Source organism: Ascaphus truei, chromosome 2 (assembly GCF_040206685.1).
Source record: "Ascaphus truei isolate aAscTru1 chromosome 2, aAscTru1.hap1, whole genome shotgun sequence".
NCBI lineage: Eukaryota > Metazoa > Chordata > Amphibia > Anura > Ascaphidae > Ascaphus > Ascaphus truei.
In genome coordinates this window covers 97,867,454-97,886,141 of record NC_134484.1, presented here as the reverse complement: position 1 = coordinate 97,886,141, position 18,688 = coordinate 97,867,454, and the positions used below count along the sequence as shown (strand labels likewise).

Genomic DNA, 18,688 nt, shown 5'->3' with positions numbered 1-18,688 from the left:
TTCATAAATCCATGCTGACTATTACTAATAATTTTGTTTTCCATTAGGTATTCCTGAATATTATCCTGTTTTAAACCTTCAAGTAGTTTCCCTACTATTGAAGTCAGGCTTACAGGTCTGTAATTTCCCGGTTGTGATCTAGCTCCCTTTTTATATATAGGCACCACATCTGCTTTACGCCAGTCTTGTGGTACTGAGCCTGTGGAAATGGAGTCCTTGAATATTAAATATAATGGTTTGGCTATTACTGAGATTAACTCCTTGAGAACTCTTGGATGTATGCCATCGGGGCCAGGTGCCTTATTTGCTTTGATTTTTTCAAGTCGCTTATGAACTTCTTCCTCAGTTAACCAATTGTTCATTAATATAGATGTTGTGGCTTCTTCCTGCGGCACTACAATTGAAATTGATTCTTCCCTGGTAAACAGAGGCAAATAATTTGTTTAATACCTCTGCTTTTTCCTTATCTCCAATAATCTGCCTGCCCATCTCACACTGAAGGGGTCCTATATTTTCTTTTTTGATATTAAAGGTACTTAAAGAACTTTTTAGGGTTGACTTTACTTTCTATTGCAATCCTTTTTTCATTATCCATTTTTGCTAATTTGATTGCCCTTTTGCAATTTTTGTTACATTCCTTATAATTCTGATACGATTTCTCCGTCCCTTCTGACTTAAAGAATCTAAACGCCTTCCTCTTCTTGTCCATTTCCTCCCCTACCTGTTTATTTAGCCACATTGGTTTTGACTTATTTCTTTTATACTTATTACCCAAGTGTATACACTGACGAGTGTGCTTTTATAACAATGTTTTAAAGACAGCCAATTTATCGTCTACATTTTTCCCTGAAAAACCAGCATCCCAATGTATTACTTGTAGATTAGTCCTCAGTTTATTAAAATCTGCCTTTCTAAAGTTTAAGGTCTTTGTTGAACCTAAGTAATCTGTTTGATATTTTATTTTAAATGAGACCATGTTATGATCACTGTTACCCAAATGTTCCAGGATTGCTATTACTTCTACATTGTTTGATATTACCAAATCCAGTATTTCCCCTCTCCTGGTTGGTTCCTCAATAATTTGAATCATATAATTTTCTTTAAGCACCCCAAAAACCTGTTTCCTATTGTTGTAATGCTAATCTCATTGCCCCAGTCTATGTCTGGATAATTAAAATCACTCATTATGCAAACATGACCTAGTTTTGATGCCTTCTCCATTTGCAAAAGTATTTTAGCTTCCTCAATCTCAGATATTTGGTGGTTTATAGCATCTCTACAAACCTCTTCTTTACACTTTTACCTCCACTGCTAATTTCTATCCACAAGGTCTCTACATTTTCATCATTCCCTTCAGAAACATCTTCACTTATAATAGGTTTTAGATTCGGTTTAACATATAAACATACTCCACCTCCTCTTCTATTTGCTCGATCCTTCCGAAAAAGGGAATAACCCTATAAATTAACTGAGTTTCATCCAACTATGTTTTAGTAATGCCTACTGTATACCATACTGCTCAGTTGCAGCTATTAATTCAAGCTCACCCATTTTATCTGTTAGGCTTCTTGCATTAGCAAGCATGCATTTCAGATTTTTTTCAGCCTGTACCATTATCTTATCTGCTCCTTCCTTTCTGCGCCAACTTGGTTTAGTCTTTAGAAGTTTTCTAGTATTATCTGTGTTTACTGTGGGTGTCTCGCTGCTCGTCAATCTCGCACTTGCCTCCATTCTACCTACATAACTATCTAAATAGAATAGATGAGAAAACAAGAAGTTATCTGTTTCATTCCCCTCCCCCCTAGTTTAAAGTCTCAATAAACAATATACTGTATATTAAAAATGTATTGTAAATTAGTATATAAAGCACAGTGGCATTTGTAAACACCTTCAAAATAAAGTTACATTTCAGAGGATTGAACAGTCATTGTAATTAAACTATACTTGTTAAAAGTTTTGGGTTGACTTTTTAATGTAAAATCTATATATTTTTTAATTGTACACCCCACTGTATTAGCTATAAATGATTTTAAAATGTACCACATAGTTAACCTACAAGAAGCTTTAACTGGTACACAGCACATACCTTGCCACAGCTCTAATAAAATCTAACGACACTGTGCACTTATACTTTGGTCCGTCAAGCTGGTCATCGTGGCCAACCAAAGTTAACAGCTGAAGTGTCACAAGAGAGGTGATCTAAAAGAAGAAGAAATACATTATTCATTCAACTCGAGACTGAATTAATATTGGTTTAAACCAGCGATTCCCAGCAGGGTGTTCGGGAACCCCCAAGGGTTCATTTAGAAAAATGTAATAGCAGATCCCAGACAGTATAGGGGCATCCAAAGTCGCTCCCGACAATTCTTTGCATCGACAGCAGCAAAGCATTGTGGGGCGTGACTTTGGAAGCTTCCACAGTGATTGACAGTTTCGCAGCTATTCCACCCATGCTATCTGCAAACACGGGAGGTGCAGTTTGGGGCCTTATTAAGCATGTTTCCCCCCCATGAGCTCAGGACACTACTGCCTGGTATCGGTCAAACGGTTTTGTTAGTGATAGTCGGATGAGGAGGCAATAAGATTTATTCATTCGAATTTTGCAGAACAATTGTTTTCTAGCAGGGGCTGCATAGTGTAAAGAAGGTTGGGAACCACTTGTTCAAACCATGCTTACTATTCCATCTGCTGCAGTGAGAAGGGGAGAGATTAGATTAGCAGTAGGGTCACCAGTCCCGTTTTTTTTAAGGTCTGTCCCGGTTGCCCGACTTCCTTTAAAATGTCTCGTTTTTTGCTGACTGTCCCGGTTTTGAACATCAGAGCAGAGGGGGGCATCAGAGAGCAGAGGATGCAGGCAGGGAGGAAAGAAGGAGGAGAGTTGAGGCTGGTTTGCAGCTGTAGAGGGTGGGGGCTGGGTTTGCTTCAGCGGAGCCCCAGCAGTAAGACCTGGAAGTGAGTCAGTGAGAACTTCCGGTGTTTGCTGCCAGGGTTCAAGATGGCTTCCCCCACCCACGCTCCACAGTGACAGGTAGGGTCCAGAATGGGAGACCCAGCGAATGGGGAGAAAGCGAAACACAGCGAATGGGGAGAGAGCGAGACAGAATGGGGAGAGGGAGAAAATGGAAGGATGGTGGTGGGGGGGGGGGGGGAGATAATGGAGGGATTGGGGGGGAGAGAATGGGGTGTGTGAGCAGGGGGGACAGAGTGGCGGAGAGACAAAGGGGAGGGGTGCAGTTGGTGGTCATTTGTTTTATAAATATATATTTTTATTGTGTCCCGGTTTTTACTTTTGTAAATTTGGTCACCCTAATTAAAGTAGCCAAGAATATGATGCTATGGTATACAGCAGAGGTGTGCAAACGCTTCTCCCTGTGCCCCCTTGCCTGCTCGCCCCTCCCCAGCCAAATGACGTGTGACCCGGGTTGCCATGGCGATGCGTCGCTGGAAAGTTAAGGTAAGTAAAGTTAGAGGCCTCGCGTGGTCCCTGCCATTTACTTTAAATGCCTTAGTCAGCCGCATGTGTAACCAGTTTACGCAACCCTGCACTACAGCATGTGACACGCAAGTGCCAGATGTTTCACTTGCGCTTATAACGTAAATTACGTCTATTTGAGAAACATACGGAACCAAACACCTGTATGAATCTGCACACATTTTCCAGAAGGAGACTACATATATAGATTTTTCAATTTGCTTTAAAAGCAACAGATTTGTGCATTTGAGAAGTCTGAAGGGTTTATTCATTAAAGTGTGATCCTGCCTATTAGTGCATGAATAGCAGGTCATGCTTGATCGAGCTCAAATAGCCCTTATCAAAGCTTATTGAATTCCCCCTCCCCTTAACCCTCTGTGCGGCGGCAGCCCCCCCGGTACTCCGATCATGTGATCGCTCAGTCACCGCTGATGGAGGGGGAATAATTCCTCCCCTTCTCTTCCATCACTTCAGATCGCGTCCTGAGCTCCACACGACTGCAGGACACCATCTCCCTTGAGAAAACAAGCATTTGGAGGGGAGGGTAGGAAGAGGAGAATGTAGCCACTACGCCAATAAATTAATTTGAAGAACTCGTGTGTTCTGTCTGGCGATATTGATCCCTGGTATTAGTCCTGGTCTCCCGTGACAGTAACATTCACATGTCTCAGACAGGTCTCCAACCCGGTCTTCCACCATCATCTCTTAGCATACAATGCTTCATCTTTGAAAGTTAGTTTTCCAAGCATGGTGAGCCCAGACTTTGGAGGGGTTTGATTTCCTATGGCTTCTCCCCTTTGAATCTGTGTTCAACAAGTGTTTGCACAGGCAGAGCCCCCCCCTCCTTTCCCTACCCTTATTTGTATTGACGCGATGGGCCAAGTGTAAAGGCAACACTTGATTGCCAAACAATCCCCCATTCAGACTCCCCATAGACATGCAACTTGTCATTAAGGTAAAACCGTTTAAGGAAGCCAATTGGATTGGTAAATCGCTTACAAAAAAGGGTTTTTGGCCTGCTAGATGGGATTTCACCTTATGTCTACAAAACGTCAAGTTTAGATATATCCATTACAATGTTGGTCCAATAAAATATACCACAGTTGTTTAAATACAAAAACACAACTGTTAGGTACATTAAAAACATTTAAAAAAATAAAAACCTGAAAAGTCCAACTACTTGCCAAATGGAGACAAATACTGGAAAATGATAGAATAAAATAGCTAGCGTGGCTATTTGAGAGATATAGGGCTCGAGGAGTAAAGAATAAGAGAGATAACCATCAACAGCACCACTTACCTGGGAGAAGATATTTGCGGTGGGTGCTACTCTGCTGTCAACAACGCTGTATAATATTGCCAACAGTCTGTCCAGGGGGAATGGCTTGGGCCCTAGAAGGTGGTTACTCGTCTGGAAGTACAGACAATTATTTAAAAATAGCCAAACACCAATTTTAACAGTCCCAATAAGTCTAAAGTTGCCCTTTTTTTGCATGCCATCACTCTGATCTTCCTATCAATTTATAAACATTAAGTAACATTTTCAAATGACAAATATCCACCGTCCCCGTGAGTTCTGCCTCTTTCTTTTTGGCTAGAAACAGACAACGTTTGATAATTTTCAAAAACACTCAAAGGGGTTTTTTATTGCCATTAAATCCAGTACACCAAGGTGTTTTTTTTAAAGTTTATGCTAAAAAAAGTAAAACCCAAAGAGCCAAACCAGCTTCTTATCATTCCATAACCAGTGTTACTTTGCAGCTGACAGAACTGATTAATGTTTTTTCCAGGTCTGAGGCACGGGGTCTGAGGCGTGGAGCTCCCCGACTTCCAGAGATACTTACCCTGGAAGGTGTCCCGGTCCTTCATGCAGGTTTGAAGGTCCCGCATGGAGCGGGTCAATATGAAACTGCTTCTCTATTGGCCAGTGCGATACGGGGACCTTTAAACCACCATTACTGTCCACCATGGAGGGTACCGGGGCACCTTCCGAGGCGTTCAGCTCTGGGGACCCTCTGCTTCACACCGACTGTAGTACAAACAAACAAAAAGGTGGAACCACACAAAGAGACAGTCCCTCCTAGGATCAGTGAACTAAGGGCAGTGGCACATGTACCAAGATAGATATAACGGCTTAATATATGAATATATATAAAAACTATTTTCCTTAAATACACATATTTATTTTTAATAATATCTCCATAGCAACCAACCTTTGGCACGCCAGTGTGATAACTTAGCAAACTGTTGTAAACGCAAGTTTAAAGGGGGTAATCCCTCCGAGAACTAATTTCAGTGACATGTTTAAGGGGTCTCGTCTGCGTAATATATGCAATTCCAACCAATTCGATTGTAAGCTCTTCGGAGCAGGGACTCCTTTTCCTAAATGTTACTTTTAAGTCTGAAGCACTTCTTCCCTTTGTGTTATTTATAATCTTATTATTTATATAATTGTAACTATTACTGCTGTGAAGCGCTATGTACATTAATGGCACTATGCAAAAAGACAGACAGACCTCAACCAAATGGACAGAGGAAATACAAACACAAACACATTACTACTGGGGCGATTGAATATTTCCAAGGAAGCAGATTGCATTGTTTGCCCCTTTAAAGTGACTTTGACTTCTTTGTACCTTGTGCACATGAAGGCGTTTAGCGTTCAAGCCCCGTGGTGCTCAACTCCAGTCTTCAAGACCCTCCAACAGGTCAGGTTTTCAGAATATCCCTGCTTCAGCACAGGTGGCTCAATCAGTCCCTGCTTCAGCACCGGTGCCTCTTAAAACCGGACCTGTTGGGTGGGGGCGGGGAGGTCTTGAGGACCGGAGTTGAGCACCACTGCCCTAGGTCCACCGAGTCCAAAGCCCATCAGCTACTTGTGCAATACCTTTTCGTGCTTTTTCAGGAAATCCGTCTTCTTAATTTTCCCATGATGCTAAAACACACAAAAACAAAACAATTTATACAGAAACATATTGTATATTAAACAATTGCTTCCCAACTCACCAGGTCACCTCACAGCATAAATGGCAAGACTGGAAGAAAAATACAAGCGGTGGGCCTAGATTTCTATTTGAATTGTAAACGCAGGTAGAGGTTAGGGCACCTGATCCAGCGTCAACTCCTATTGACTTATATGGGCGGTAATGCCACATCGGATGTGCTAAGCTACTGTATTAGTGACTGAGTGAATGCTTCTGCCCCTATGTCTGATATGGTAAGAGGCAGTCCCAATTGCATGAACATACGCAGATCTTTAAAAGGTTAGGCTTCATATTTATGCAAAATGTAGGCGTTATAAATGAAAACAAAATCCAGAGGGCCGAGGCAAGGCAAAAATAAGGCAATTCTGGGGCCCAAACCTGGTTTCAAATATATCTACGAAAAAAATAATTTTGCCTTCAATGTATTTTTTCTCTCCCTTTGATACATATGGTACAGATTTATTGCAGAAATTTGAAGGGATACGTGCGTGTTAAGAGAAGAAAAAAATAAAGAACCAAATTACGTTATATTTAAAAATTGGATAAAAAGAAGCCAATAATCCAACGATTGAAAAAATAAACAAATCACAAGCCACGCATCAATAGATATACATTAAATAATCAAAGTGCATAGAAAATATATATATATATATATATATATATATATATATATATATATATATATATATATATATATATATATATATATATATATATACATATAAAAAAAAAATAGAGCTGGAAGATTTGCCTCAGAATTGTACCACTTTTGCCTTGATGCATAAGCTCCATAGAATGTAATGTGAAACTGCAGGAAAAACTCTAATAACGGGAGCAAAATTATATGCAAGTTGGATGATGGGGGATTAAAGCAGCGATACTGCTTTCCTTTTGTGCATGTAAGAGTTATAGGATTGAAACAGGGGGTCTCTGGATTCGAACTGCATTAATCTCAACTCTGGGGACCCCCTGCTCCCCTAGATACATACCTCCGTAGGGGGTGCCGGTAGCAACTCCGGCTGAGCTATGTGGGGTGGATTTAAAGCTCCCGCTTCACGCGGACCAATAGGAGGCTGTTATGTCATTCCTTGCTGCTTCCTATTGGCTCATGTGTGACCAGGACATTTAAATCTCCGGAGTTGCCACAGGCACCCCCTGCGGAGATCTCGGCGAGCAGGGGGTCCCCAGAGCTGAAACCAACGCGGTTTAGCTCCAGAGCCCCCCGTGCTTTTCAACTATAAAAAAAACTTCCACGTTCTGCTGCTTTAAAAAACAAACATACAAAATGTAACAAGATATAAATTGTAAGATGTAATGATTACTGCAGTGCTTGAAGGGCATACAACATATAGCAAAGGATATTGTGCAAAGTAATGCACTACTAGAGTCTCTTGTATGGAAGAGGTTAGGAAAATAATATTCAGCATGCGTATCGGGGCATCCGGAACACTTATCTGCCCCCAGATTCTGTCACTTAGCCCACCCATATAACAAAAACTACGAAATAAGGATTTCATCAAAGCCCTCATTTGATGCAGTGCGTTACAATAAAACCAGACATGCGTACGCTTTTAAAGGAGACGCCACATATACCTTTAGGAAGAACCTTTTGTCTGTCCTTGCGGGGTTGTATGAGGCTAAATATGCAGCAATGAGAAGAAATTTGGAGTAATACGGTAATTCCACATGAGCATGTGCTGATAATCCTAGGAAAGAAAAAAAGTGCTCAGTGTTCCCCACATCTAAACGAGCATTTGGTTTTATGAATGTAGTTCATTCTAAGAATGAGCCCGTTTTCCCAATGAGCTGCCTGTAAGCCACGTGATTGAAGTCTGAATTAAGTCAAACGAAATCCTAAAGAGGAAAGCATCAACATTTTCACTGATGTGAATTAGGAATTGGAGTTAATTAGTAACTGGTGGCTTTTGTTTTTGATTACATAATACAATAAAAAAAAAAAAAATAATAATTCAACCTTGGTTAGTAAATACGGTTATCTAAATCTTGACAGGCGTGTGCCAATTCCTGTATCGCCTCTATACTACATGAGGTCACTGCGTTGTGCACTTTATAAACGGCTGGGAATCAGACTTGTCCGATTTTACTTAGTCGGTAAACTAGCAGCTCTTATGCAGAAACTATTGGTGAACTAACTGTTGAACTTGCATTAGACAGTACAGATTGGAGGTTCTCCTGAAGAGTGCTACAGGTCGTCAGCTTACGGAGAAGCAGGAGAATGGAATTATTCAAAGTCAAAAGATTCCAGGGAAGTGTTCATATTTATCTGTAACCCAATTAAAATGGGCACCCCTGCTTTAGGGACTTGGGTAAATAACAGGAGGTTGCTAAAGGTGATGTATTGCTCAGTACCAAAGATGGATGAAGATCTCGCACTTTCTGATATCGGTATCTCAGGATGTACCTTTTAGTTGTGCAGCTTCTCTGTCTTCTTGCTGCATCCTCTCCCACTGTGAACTGAGAAAAGTACCGGTCAACACATCATCTATCCCACACGTCCCCTTTAATGCAATTTCGTGTCTTTCAGAGCAACATAGCAGGCTCCTCAATCCCTAAAGGAGGTTAAACTGCTATTATTTTACTTGACCAGATACTTGGGATTCAGTTTATGGCATCACTATTTTTCATATACATATAGTGTGGGAAAAGTTACTCAATTAGCCCTTTCTGGTATAGCATTGATTCCCAACTCCAGTCTTCAAGCACCCCTAACAGGTCAGGTTTTTAAGGAGCTCTCTGCTTCAGCACAGGTGGCTCAGAGACGCAGTCATTTTGATTGAGTCACCTGTGCAAAAGCAGGGATATAACGGGGGAACTTGAGGACTGGAAATGGGAATCCCTGTATGGATTGTCAGTGTGAAAACCTCTGCAGGAACAGAATATAATAATATATAATACATCATATATATTATTCTTTTTTGGAAGCAATACATAAGGATGTTGGTAGCAGAGATGTAGAAAGATAAAAGCACAGTGCAAAGACCGCACAGACTGTGAATGGCAGTCCTCGCTGTGATTGGTCACTTTGAAGCTTAAAGAAGAATCCCCCAAGGCTTTGATAAAACACGACCAATAGATGAAGTAAAATGGTAATTATGTTACCGGTCTGTGCAATAATCCTGAAGGTAACATGCTCTGTGGGGATCTGCTGTTGCAAGCATTCTGTGGGTACTTTAATAGTGGATATTAATTACACTACCAAAACTTGTTTGCACTTGTCAACCACAAAACAGTTATTGACCGGCTAATCAGACAGCAGCCAATTAACATTGTCAAGGTCAATCTTACCTCGATATCTCTCTCAGATAAACAGTCTGCATAGCTTTCTTCAAATGCGGTTCAATATTTCTCCATAGTTTGTGTGCATCGGTTTCCTTTGCTAATAAAAAAAATAAAATGAAAAAAAAAAAAAAAGACTTAATTTATTGGCCATTTATTGAAGCTGGGACATGTTGTGAAGTGTGCGCAAGACTTCTTACCTTCTGCTCTTATCACAGGTTCACAAAACTTTGGGAAATTCAGGGCCGCCTGTGTGAAATACAAGGACATTCAGTGAAACCGCCTGTGTGCGCAACGTAAAAGCAACATCTATGGAAGCGGCTTGTCCTGATGAAGATCCTAAAGTGCAGGGGTGCGCAATTCCAGTCCTCAAGCACCTCCAACAGGTCAGGTTTTTAGGATATCCCTGCTTCAGAACAGGTGGCTCAATCAGTCCCTGCTTCTTTGACTGAGTCACCTGTGCTGAAGCTGGGATATCTGGAAAACCTGTCCTGTTGGGAGGGGGGTGGAGAGACACACGCTTGAGGACTGGAGTTGAGCACCCCTGCTATAGTGGATCGAAAACATTGGTTGTGCAATAGACAATTTATTTGATCATATTTTCTGCAGTGCTGTGTCTGCTTTATCAAACAAGGTTTTGGGGGAAGTATTTCATATACCCACCGGGTTCCTGAGATACTTACCGGTAATGTCACCAGTGTTACTTTCTGATTTTTAAAGGGGATGTAAATGGTCATTCAATACGATAGTTCAGCTTCCTATTAGCCCGAGATTTGGCAGCCATTTTGTTTCCCTTTAAGGTGATTTAAGCCTGGTAACTTCACCAGAAAGTATCAGAGGAAATGGGGGTTCCCAGAGCTAAAAATAGTGGCATTTGGCTCACAGGGACAGGCTGTAATATACAATAAATTAAAAAAGGGGAGTAAGAAGAAATGCTCCTTTAAAGCAGCAGTTCAAGCAATATCCTATATGTGTGTTATCTTTAATAAATCAGTTCTGCACTATGAGAAAATACTTGTAGTATTTAAAAAAAATGTTTAAGACATTTTTAATGTTTCTAATGTAGGAAGCATTGCAAAAGTGACAGCCCCTTCCCCTTCTGATAGGCTCTGGCTCATGAGCCCCGCCCCCTCTCTAGCAATGCGCCAATTGTATCTAGTAACTGCCCAGTCACTCATATTCCATGAACTACATTGCCCAGAATGCTGTGCAAGAACCGAATTAAATAACCCGGAGCAAGCGATCAATTACAGGGGAACGGATCAATCTGCAGCTTAGCGAATCACTTGTCAGTGTGCAGATTGTATTGATGCACATATTGAATGGGAAATATATATATATATTTAAAAAAAAACGGCAGCTTGAACTGCAGCTTTAATGGACCAGACACAACAACAAAATTCTAAGCTCATTGGAGAAGTGACTAATCATACCGTGTGCACAGTTTACCCGGCAAGCACTATATAAAAGGTAAACTAATCAAATTATATAAAATGTATTTGGGTTAAATAAAATAAAAATTGGAGTTTTTGCAGAGAGGTTTCTATAATTCCGGGTCACACTAAATAAAAGGCTCGTACTCCACGGGATCTCTACAAAATATTCAGAATAACAAAGTAACAAAAATGACTGAAACGGTAGTCAAATTTTGAGCGCTGCTTCTTCAATTGTACAGTACATCAGTCCAACATTATAAACAAGATTAAATGTCGTCACCTAATATCAAGAGCAGAATCCCCCCAAATTACATTCTATATTTTTTGAGCGTTAGAAAAACTGGGTGTTCCATGGAGCTTAACTTATGTACCAGCTCAAGGAACCCCCCTTCCCGCTCCCTGCCCCTCCCCCGTGATGCCTGTAAAACAGACACTGTGTCCCTATTAGAAAGCTACAACTTCATCTCCAGATAACATCGCAACTTTCTGTTGGCCAGAGCGAGCCTTATGACACGGTCATTTTGTGCCCACTGGTGAGAATTCTTGCCCGGTTGGTTCTGCAGGTTGGGGGACAGCAGATCAACTCCACAGTCTAGCCCTCCCCCCCCCCCCTCCAAAAAAAAATGTAAGATACATATTTTGAACAACAAACTTCATAGCCCTTTAAACAAGAAACTCCCTTACCAAATGCCTAAGCTCTTTTATGTCCCTACACACAGTGTAAAAAACCCCCAGGAGAATGTTAATGTAGGACGCGTAGAATTCCGCAGAGAACTCTGGGTGATAATCACTGGAGAGAATCCTTTGAAGTTCCACTGAAAAGGAAAGGGATAGTTTATTCAATAGTTTGGTAAAGGGAACATTCCCAACAAGATTTATATATGAATAATAATAATAATAATAATAATAATAATTGGCTCATGGTCACAATAAAAGTCAATTGAGATTTTAGATTCTTGAGCAAGTGGAGGTGATAAACATAGGAGACCGAGACAGAGTGAGGCATTTTTATAGACCATTTGCAAACTAGATTTACGTAAGAAATGAACGAGGAATTGGACCTCAATTGTTTTCTATAAACCATTGGACAAAAATAGAAGTGTCTGTGGGACGAAGGTCTGACATGTCGCTCGGAAGAGTAGTATGGGGTGAGACGGTCGACAAACCGTGCGGCACGGTGTTTTCCTGTTCTGCTCTTGTGAGAGACTCACCCATGGTGCATGATGAAGGCCGCGTACTATGGCTGGATGTTCAGTTATTTTTGGCAGAGGAGCCTACATCACAAATGCGGAGGTTGCTGTGGGTTTACTTGTCGCCATATTTAAAAGGTGAGATACGATATGGTATGTGTACCGAATGCAGCTCTCTCATTGGTGATATTCAGTGTTCGACAAACCTATACATTTGCTCGCCCCGGGCGAGTGCATTTAACCCCCGGGCGAGTAAATATTGGCCCAAGCAGCACACGTTTGGTACTAGGTGGCGAGTAGATTTTTTTGTGTGGCGAGTAGATTTTTTGGTGATTTGTCAACCACTGGTGATATTAATATATAAAGATTTGGTCTTCAAGGTGCCCCCTCGATAAAAGTTTATAAATTTGGATATGAGTTATGAGAATGAGTACCCCTTCCCGCACCCCCCACACCTGTCGTCCAGCTCTTGTTCCTACTTTGGGAATTATTCATCCTTGGACTTTTTCACGATTTATTAAATAAATATATAGACATACATACAGGCATACCCCGGTTTAAGGACACTCACATTAAGTACACTCGCGAGTAAGGACATATTGCTCAATAGGCAAACAGCAGCTCACGCATGCGCCTGTCAGCACGTCCTGAACAGCAATACCGGTTCCCTACCTGTCCCGAAGCTATGTGCAAGCGGGGAGACTATAGAGCCTGTTACAAATGCGTTATTTACATCAGTTATGCACGTATATGACGTTTGCCGTACAGTACATGCATCGATAAGTGGGAAAAAGGTAGTGCTTCACCAAGTACATTTTGCTTTACATACATGCTCCGGTCCCATTGCGTACGTTAATGTGGGGTATGCCTGTACATAGATCCATACATACATACATACATACATACTTATGGTCACAGGACATAGAGGATCTGCATGCTCCCAAGAGAATGTGATCAGATCTATAGCATATGAGCAAAATAAATGACCATGTATACAGAGAAATAATGACTAATCTTGAAACCATGATGCATATATTAGGATGATCCGGGTAATGGAATAAGGATGTCATGAAGGAGAGTGTGCGTTGTTCACGAACGGACACCCACCAGGGTAATTCAGGAATGCAGTCCCAGTTGCAAATCGATAACTAGGAGGGGACCGGAGCAAAAGAACCTGCAGTTCACCTGGCTACTGGTGTCCTAGAACAACCACGCATATAATAAAGTCACAGGAGTAATAAACCCATCCACAGGGTATCGTTGATATCAGCATAAATTGCGTGTCCATATGTTCTCTCCACATTCATTCGTCTCTCTGAGTGAGAGTGCTGATCGTGTATCACATAAGTAGAACAAAAGTGAGGGAAAAAAAACCATGCACATCAAACAATATGTATCAGGGCTAGAGCAGGTAAATTTAGAAAAAACGTATTTATTGGGCAAGAGCCATGAGATCAAAACAGGAACAAAATCCTTCAACACGTTTCACGCCCGAATTGGCGCTTTCTCAAAGAGTAGTTTAAAAAACACCTGTTCGGCTGCTTTATAGTGCTCACGATTAGATGTTAAAACTGAATGCCTTGTTATCTCCAGGTATATGTACCCGAGGAGAGCGCCTCCCCTGGTAAGGAGGAGTATAAGACATATAAAACGGTACATATAAAATGAATAGCATGCCAACACTATGGAGGAGAAAAATCAGGTAATACATTTATGAATATAAAACAGAGAACAGAGAGGCACTGGAGGGGTGTTAAAACAGAGATACCCCTCCAGTGCCTCTCTGTTCTTTATTCTTCCCTTTTTTTTTTCTCCCCCAATCCCTGTCTAAGTCACAGAAACCTTTGTATATCAGTATTGCTGACCTGAGGAAGAGAGGGAAACTCTCGAAAGCTTTTCCTATGACAAATTGTTAGTCCAAATAAAAAAGGTATCACCTAATACTGAAGAACTCATTTATTCTGCACTATCGCAACTGGACTAACTCGGCTATTTCCGTTTTATTCATGAATATAAACAGATTTACACATAACTAACTTGTATTTACAATTGCAAGTAATATACCTTAATATCAACTTCAGTTATAACAATATCTATTAATGAGTCGGATGATTGTATAAACATATAAAAAAATATTTGGAACGGAAGAACAATAACAAAATGTTGATATAGTAGGAGAGTTCATAATACGTGTGTTTTTCCCCCCTTCTTATTTAGGTTCTTATGTTTCAGTAGCTCCGATCTGTGTTAAATTGGTTCTATTGAATGTCTCTTCTACAAGGTCACAGATCCTTGGATATAGAAGAGACGTTTAATAGAGCCAACTGGAGAGAGATCAGAGCTACTGAATGTAAAGAACCTAAATAATGAAAAACCTCAATATATTCTTTGATAAACATATTTGATTCAACGGCATCTGAATCAAGCAAACTATGGGTTCCCGAAACATTTCCCAAATGTGGACACTGAAAATTCTGCAGGTGTGTCAACCCCAATCAAAATTATTAAAAAAATAACTTGATGAAAAATCCATATAGGATATCAACCTTTATAAACAATAACACTATAGTTAATACATCATCTTGAATGTGGAGAGGGATATACAGGAAGAATGATCAAACCATTAAAACTTTGACATATGGAACACATACGATCCATAAACAATGCCGTTAGATATCCAGTCTCCAGACACTTTTCAGACTGTAGGTTTGGAGGCATAGAGAAATTTACATTCTCATGCATGGAACATATTCCCATCTCTAGAAGAGGAGGGGGGGGGATCGTCTCAATGCACTGAACCGGCGTGAGAAGTTTGGGATTTCTTCTCTCAAAAACACTTACACCCAGAGGTATCAATGTTGATTGGGAATGTCACTTTTTATGAGTTATTAAAACTGACATTGTTATGGCACTATATGTACAGAGAGCTCTAGTATTTTGTATTTAAGGGTGAGGAAGACTGCGGCGACATCTGGGAACAGCAGCAGAAGGGGAGGGAGCCGGCTGTCCAATAGGAACGGCCCTGCTCCGGTCACATGGTTCCCCGGCTCACACTGGTATCAGCTGTGCGCTCAATTCCTGCTGCTCCTGCCGGCTGAACACAGACTTCTGTTGCTGGCACCGCCACCAGGACTTCTGCTGCTGCTCCCAGATGTTGCTGCGTTCTTCCTTACCGTCCGTCGCTGGCTGCAAGTAAGTGATGAAGTATTTTCAGCTACTCTGAAAAGCGCTGGGTACCGGGTAATTTCCGGGTACTTGGTACATCACTAATATAGATACAATTCATTATATACAATTCATTATATACACTCTGCATCAAGAATACCAGATAGTAGTTGACTATTCCTCCACTCAAACCGTGTATTAAGGCTCACTATGTATCGATTTACTATTTATAATCACACTGGGTGCCTTTTGGCATTATACATTATAAGTATCAATTTTGATATATCTATATCTACACATACATATTCATCACCATCATAATTATTATTACAAACATATGTATAGATGCTGTGACAGAAGCACATCCAGGCATTTTATGTACAATCGAATTAGAGCCAAATATATCAGCTTTGTACACATACTGATCAATTTTATTGAGTCGAGTTTTGTTTTGATCATCTAATCTTCAGAATAGATTTTGAATATAGAAATTAAGAGGTTTGTGTAGATTCCTGCATTATAGGTAGTGTTGATCTGGAGACATCGGATGTTTATAGTCTGCACCAGATATGCTGTTTTATTAAATAGGTTTTATGGACTCTCCAACTGTATCAACATTTGTTATTGTTCTTTATTCCGTTCCAAATATTTTTTATACGTTCGCACAATCATCCGACTCATTAATATTGTTATAGCTGAAGTTTATATTAAAAAGGTATATTACTTGCAATTTCTACATCCCATGGAGTTGTAAATACAAGTTAGCTATGTGTATAACCGTTTATATTCATAAAATGTATTAACTGATTTTTCTCCTTTATATAGTGTCAACATTCTTGTTACAGTATATGTCCAAGGCCGAGCTTAAAGTAGCAGTCGCTACGTGCACGCGCGCGCCAAGCACTCTTCCGTAGTTGGCTATTGCAGTTAGCAAAGTGCCTGCATGCGATGTAGCGCGTGGACGTTGCAGCCATTTGTGGAGACAATTTTTATTTGGTCTTTTCAGGCAGCTGCCGCGTGACGGCAGCGTCACGTGAGCTGGTTCAGCCAATCAGGGCGAACCAGCTTCGTGACGCGTCCGCCACGCCTCCCCAATCTCCTGCAGCCATGTTCACAGATTGCTGGGGCTGAAGGAGTGCGCTCGTTCGCGTGTGGCCGCGTAGGTAGTATAATCTCTGCCTTATACTCCTTACCAGAGGAGGCGCTCTCCTCGGGTACATACAACTGGAGAAATCAAGGCATTCAGCTTCAACATCTAATCGTGAGCACTATAAGCAGCTGAACAGGTGTTTAACCTACTCTTTGACAAAGTGCCAATTCGGGCGTCATTCACATTGGCGAATTTTGTTCCTGTTTTTATATCTCATGGCTCCTGGCCAAGAAATACTTTTTCTAAATGTACCTGCTCCCTCACCCTGATGCATGTTTGCTGTGCATGTTTTTTCTCCCACGACATATTGCTGCTGTAGTGTAGTGGACAGTGGCGATCACTGCCTGATATAAATGTAATTACCGTTTTAATTTTTTCACGTTTTTGAATATATATTTTTTTTCTTTTCGCTCTCTTGAAATTTCTTAGATATGATATGGATGCCCTCCCTCCAACTTTTTTTTTTTTTTAAATTCTGTACATGTTCTTGCCTGGGAACTGGGTTGGTATTTAATGTTTTGTATCCATTTACCAATATTCTGTAATGTATATGGAGTTGTCCTTATGAGCATTACATTGATTTTTGCAAAGCAGCCAGATTGTTGAGGTGTTGCTTGGGGTGGTTTATGTGGACTCCGGTTTTAGGATGTGGAGGTCATGGCGACGCTTGGGCTTTGGGGGCGGTGATCCTTTAAGATTGAGTAGGACGGATAGTCAAGTGACCTGGTGCCTGATGAGCGCACTGTAGACACGTTGTCCACGTGATAACGTTACAGGTGTGGGCAGAGCCAACGATGCATCCACATGACGTCAGGAGAAGGGAGATGGGGTTTCTGTTTGTCTCTCTTTCCCGCACTGGCTAGTATTTAAACAGCTGCAAGAAGGATTACATTGTGGGTGGCACATGGTGAGGGGGCTGTTCCCCAAAACGTTATGCCGGTCCCCACCCTAAGGGCAGGTTGCAACTGTCTAATCTTGTTATAGCATATTGTTTTTTCAATACATTATTGTGCTTTACATTTATTGGTGTGCAGTGTCTTTTCAATAGTTTGGTACAATTAGAAGTTCAACATTGGCAGGTCTAACCAAGAAGAACTGACCTCGGCCAAGCTTAACCTGACTCAGGCCAACTACAAGAGCCCACTTCAAAAATAAAAAGCCATCTGTTTCTTTCATGCATTAAAATGTAAAGTAAACTAATATTATTAGTCATTTTGATTCAAGAAAGATATTATACAACAGAGAATAAGGAAGTGTTGGAGGAGAGAGCGAGAACGGTAAAAAAGGAGGTTGTGGAGAAAGAGCACGGAGCAGTTCGGGATTTTCGAAAGTGAAAGAGCAACAGTGGTAGATAGAGAAAAAAATTACAATGAAAAAGCAGGAGTGGGTAAAAATAACCACACACACACACACACACACACACACACACACACACACACACACACACACACACACACACACACACACACACACACACACACTAAATACCTTTACTGTAATCAGCGAAATACAAGGGCAGCGGCTCAAGGCACCCGGTGTTTGGACGAAACGTTTCCCAAACAATTTCCGTCAGAAAGATGACAGTCACGTTGCTCTCAGTCTGTAATGTTAAAGGACAGTTCTGTCAATTTCTTTGCTATCAGAGACACCAGGAACATAGCACAAGGTTCCTAACAATTATTGGCAGCTAATGTGTCTACCATCAATTGGGAAATCCCACATAAGGCTTGTATTGGTATACAAATGTTCTCTTCAAAAAGTGGGCGCGGACGGAAACAAGAACTCCCCCTTACCCCCTACAAAATAGTGGCGAAACCGGCGAAGTAGACGTCTCTCCAGAAACTGGGCTTGCATATTTTATTATTTGTGGGTGCATCTTGCTCGTCTACTTTTTTTTTTTTAAATATTAAATACTATTAAACTATTTTGGGGTCTCCATCTTTTACCCCCCATATAAGGAGTATATCAAGACCTGGAATACAGGATAAATCTGG

At 40.9% G+C, this 18,688-nt stretch overlaps 1 protein-coding gene across 3 annotated transcripts in view; it reads right to left on the bottom strand.

Annotated features, from left to right (window-relative positions):
* The window catches only part of ORC5 (origin recognition complex subunit 5), a 36,233-nt gene that overhangs the window by 1,786 nt on the left and 15,759 nt on the right, over positions 1–18,688 (bottom strand). For all 3 annotated transcript variants that reach the window (XM_075583691.1, XM_075583685.1, XM_075583697.1), the window contains exons 6-14: positions 18,183–18,294; positions 11,874–12,004; positions 9,954–10,002; positions 9,763–9,853; positions 8,879–8,931; positions 8,050–8,162; positions 6,360–6,407; positions 4,773–4,883; positions 2,087–2,199 (exon numbers count right to left, since the gene is read on the bottom strand). In XM_075583691.1, coding sequence (XP_075439806.1) covers positions 2,087–2,199; positions 4,773–4,883; positions 6,360–6,407; positions 8,050–8,162; positions 8,879–8,931; positions 9,763–9,853; positions 9,954–10,002; positions 11,874–12,004; positions 18,183–18,294 — 821 coding nt within the window. The remainder of the gene's footprint in view (positions 1–2,086; positions 2,200–4,772; positions 4,884–6,359; positions 6,408–8,049; positions 8,163–8,878; positions 8,932–9,762; positions 9,854–9,953; positions 10,003–11,873; positions 12,005–18,182; positions 18,295–18,688) is intronic.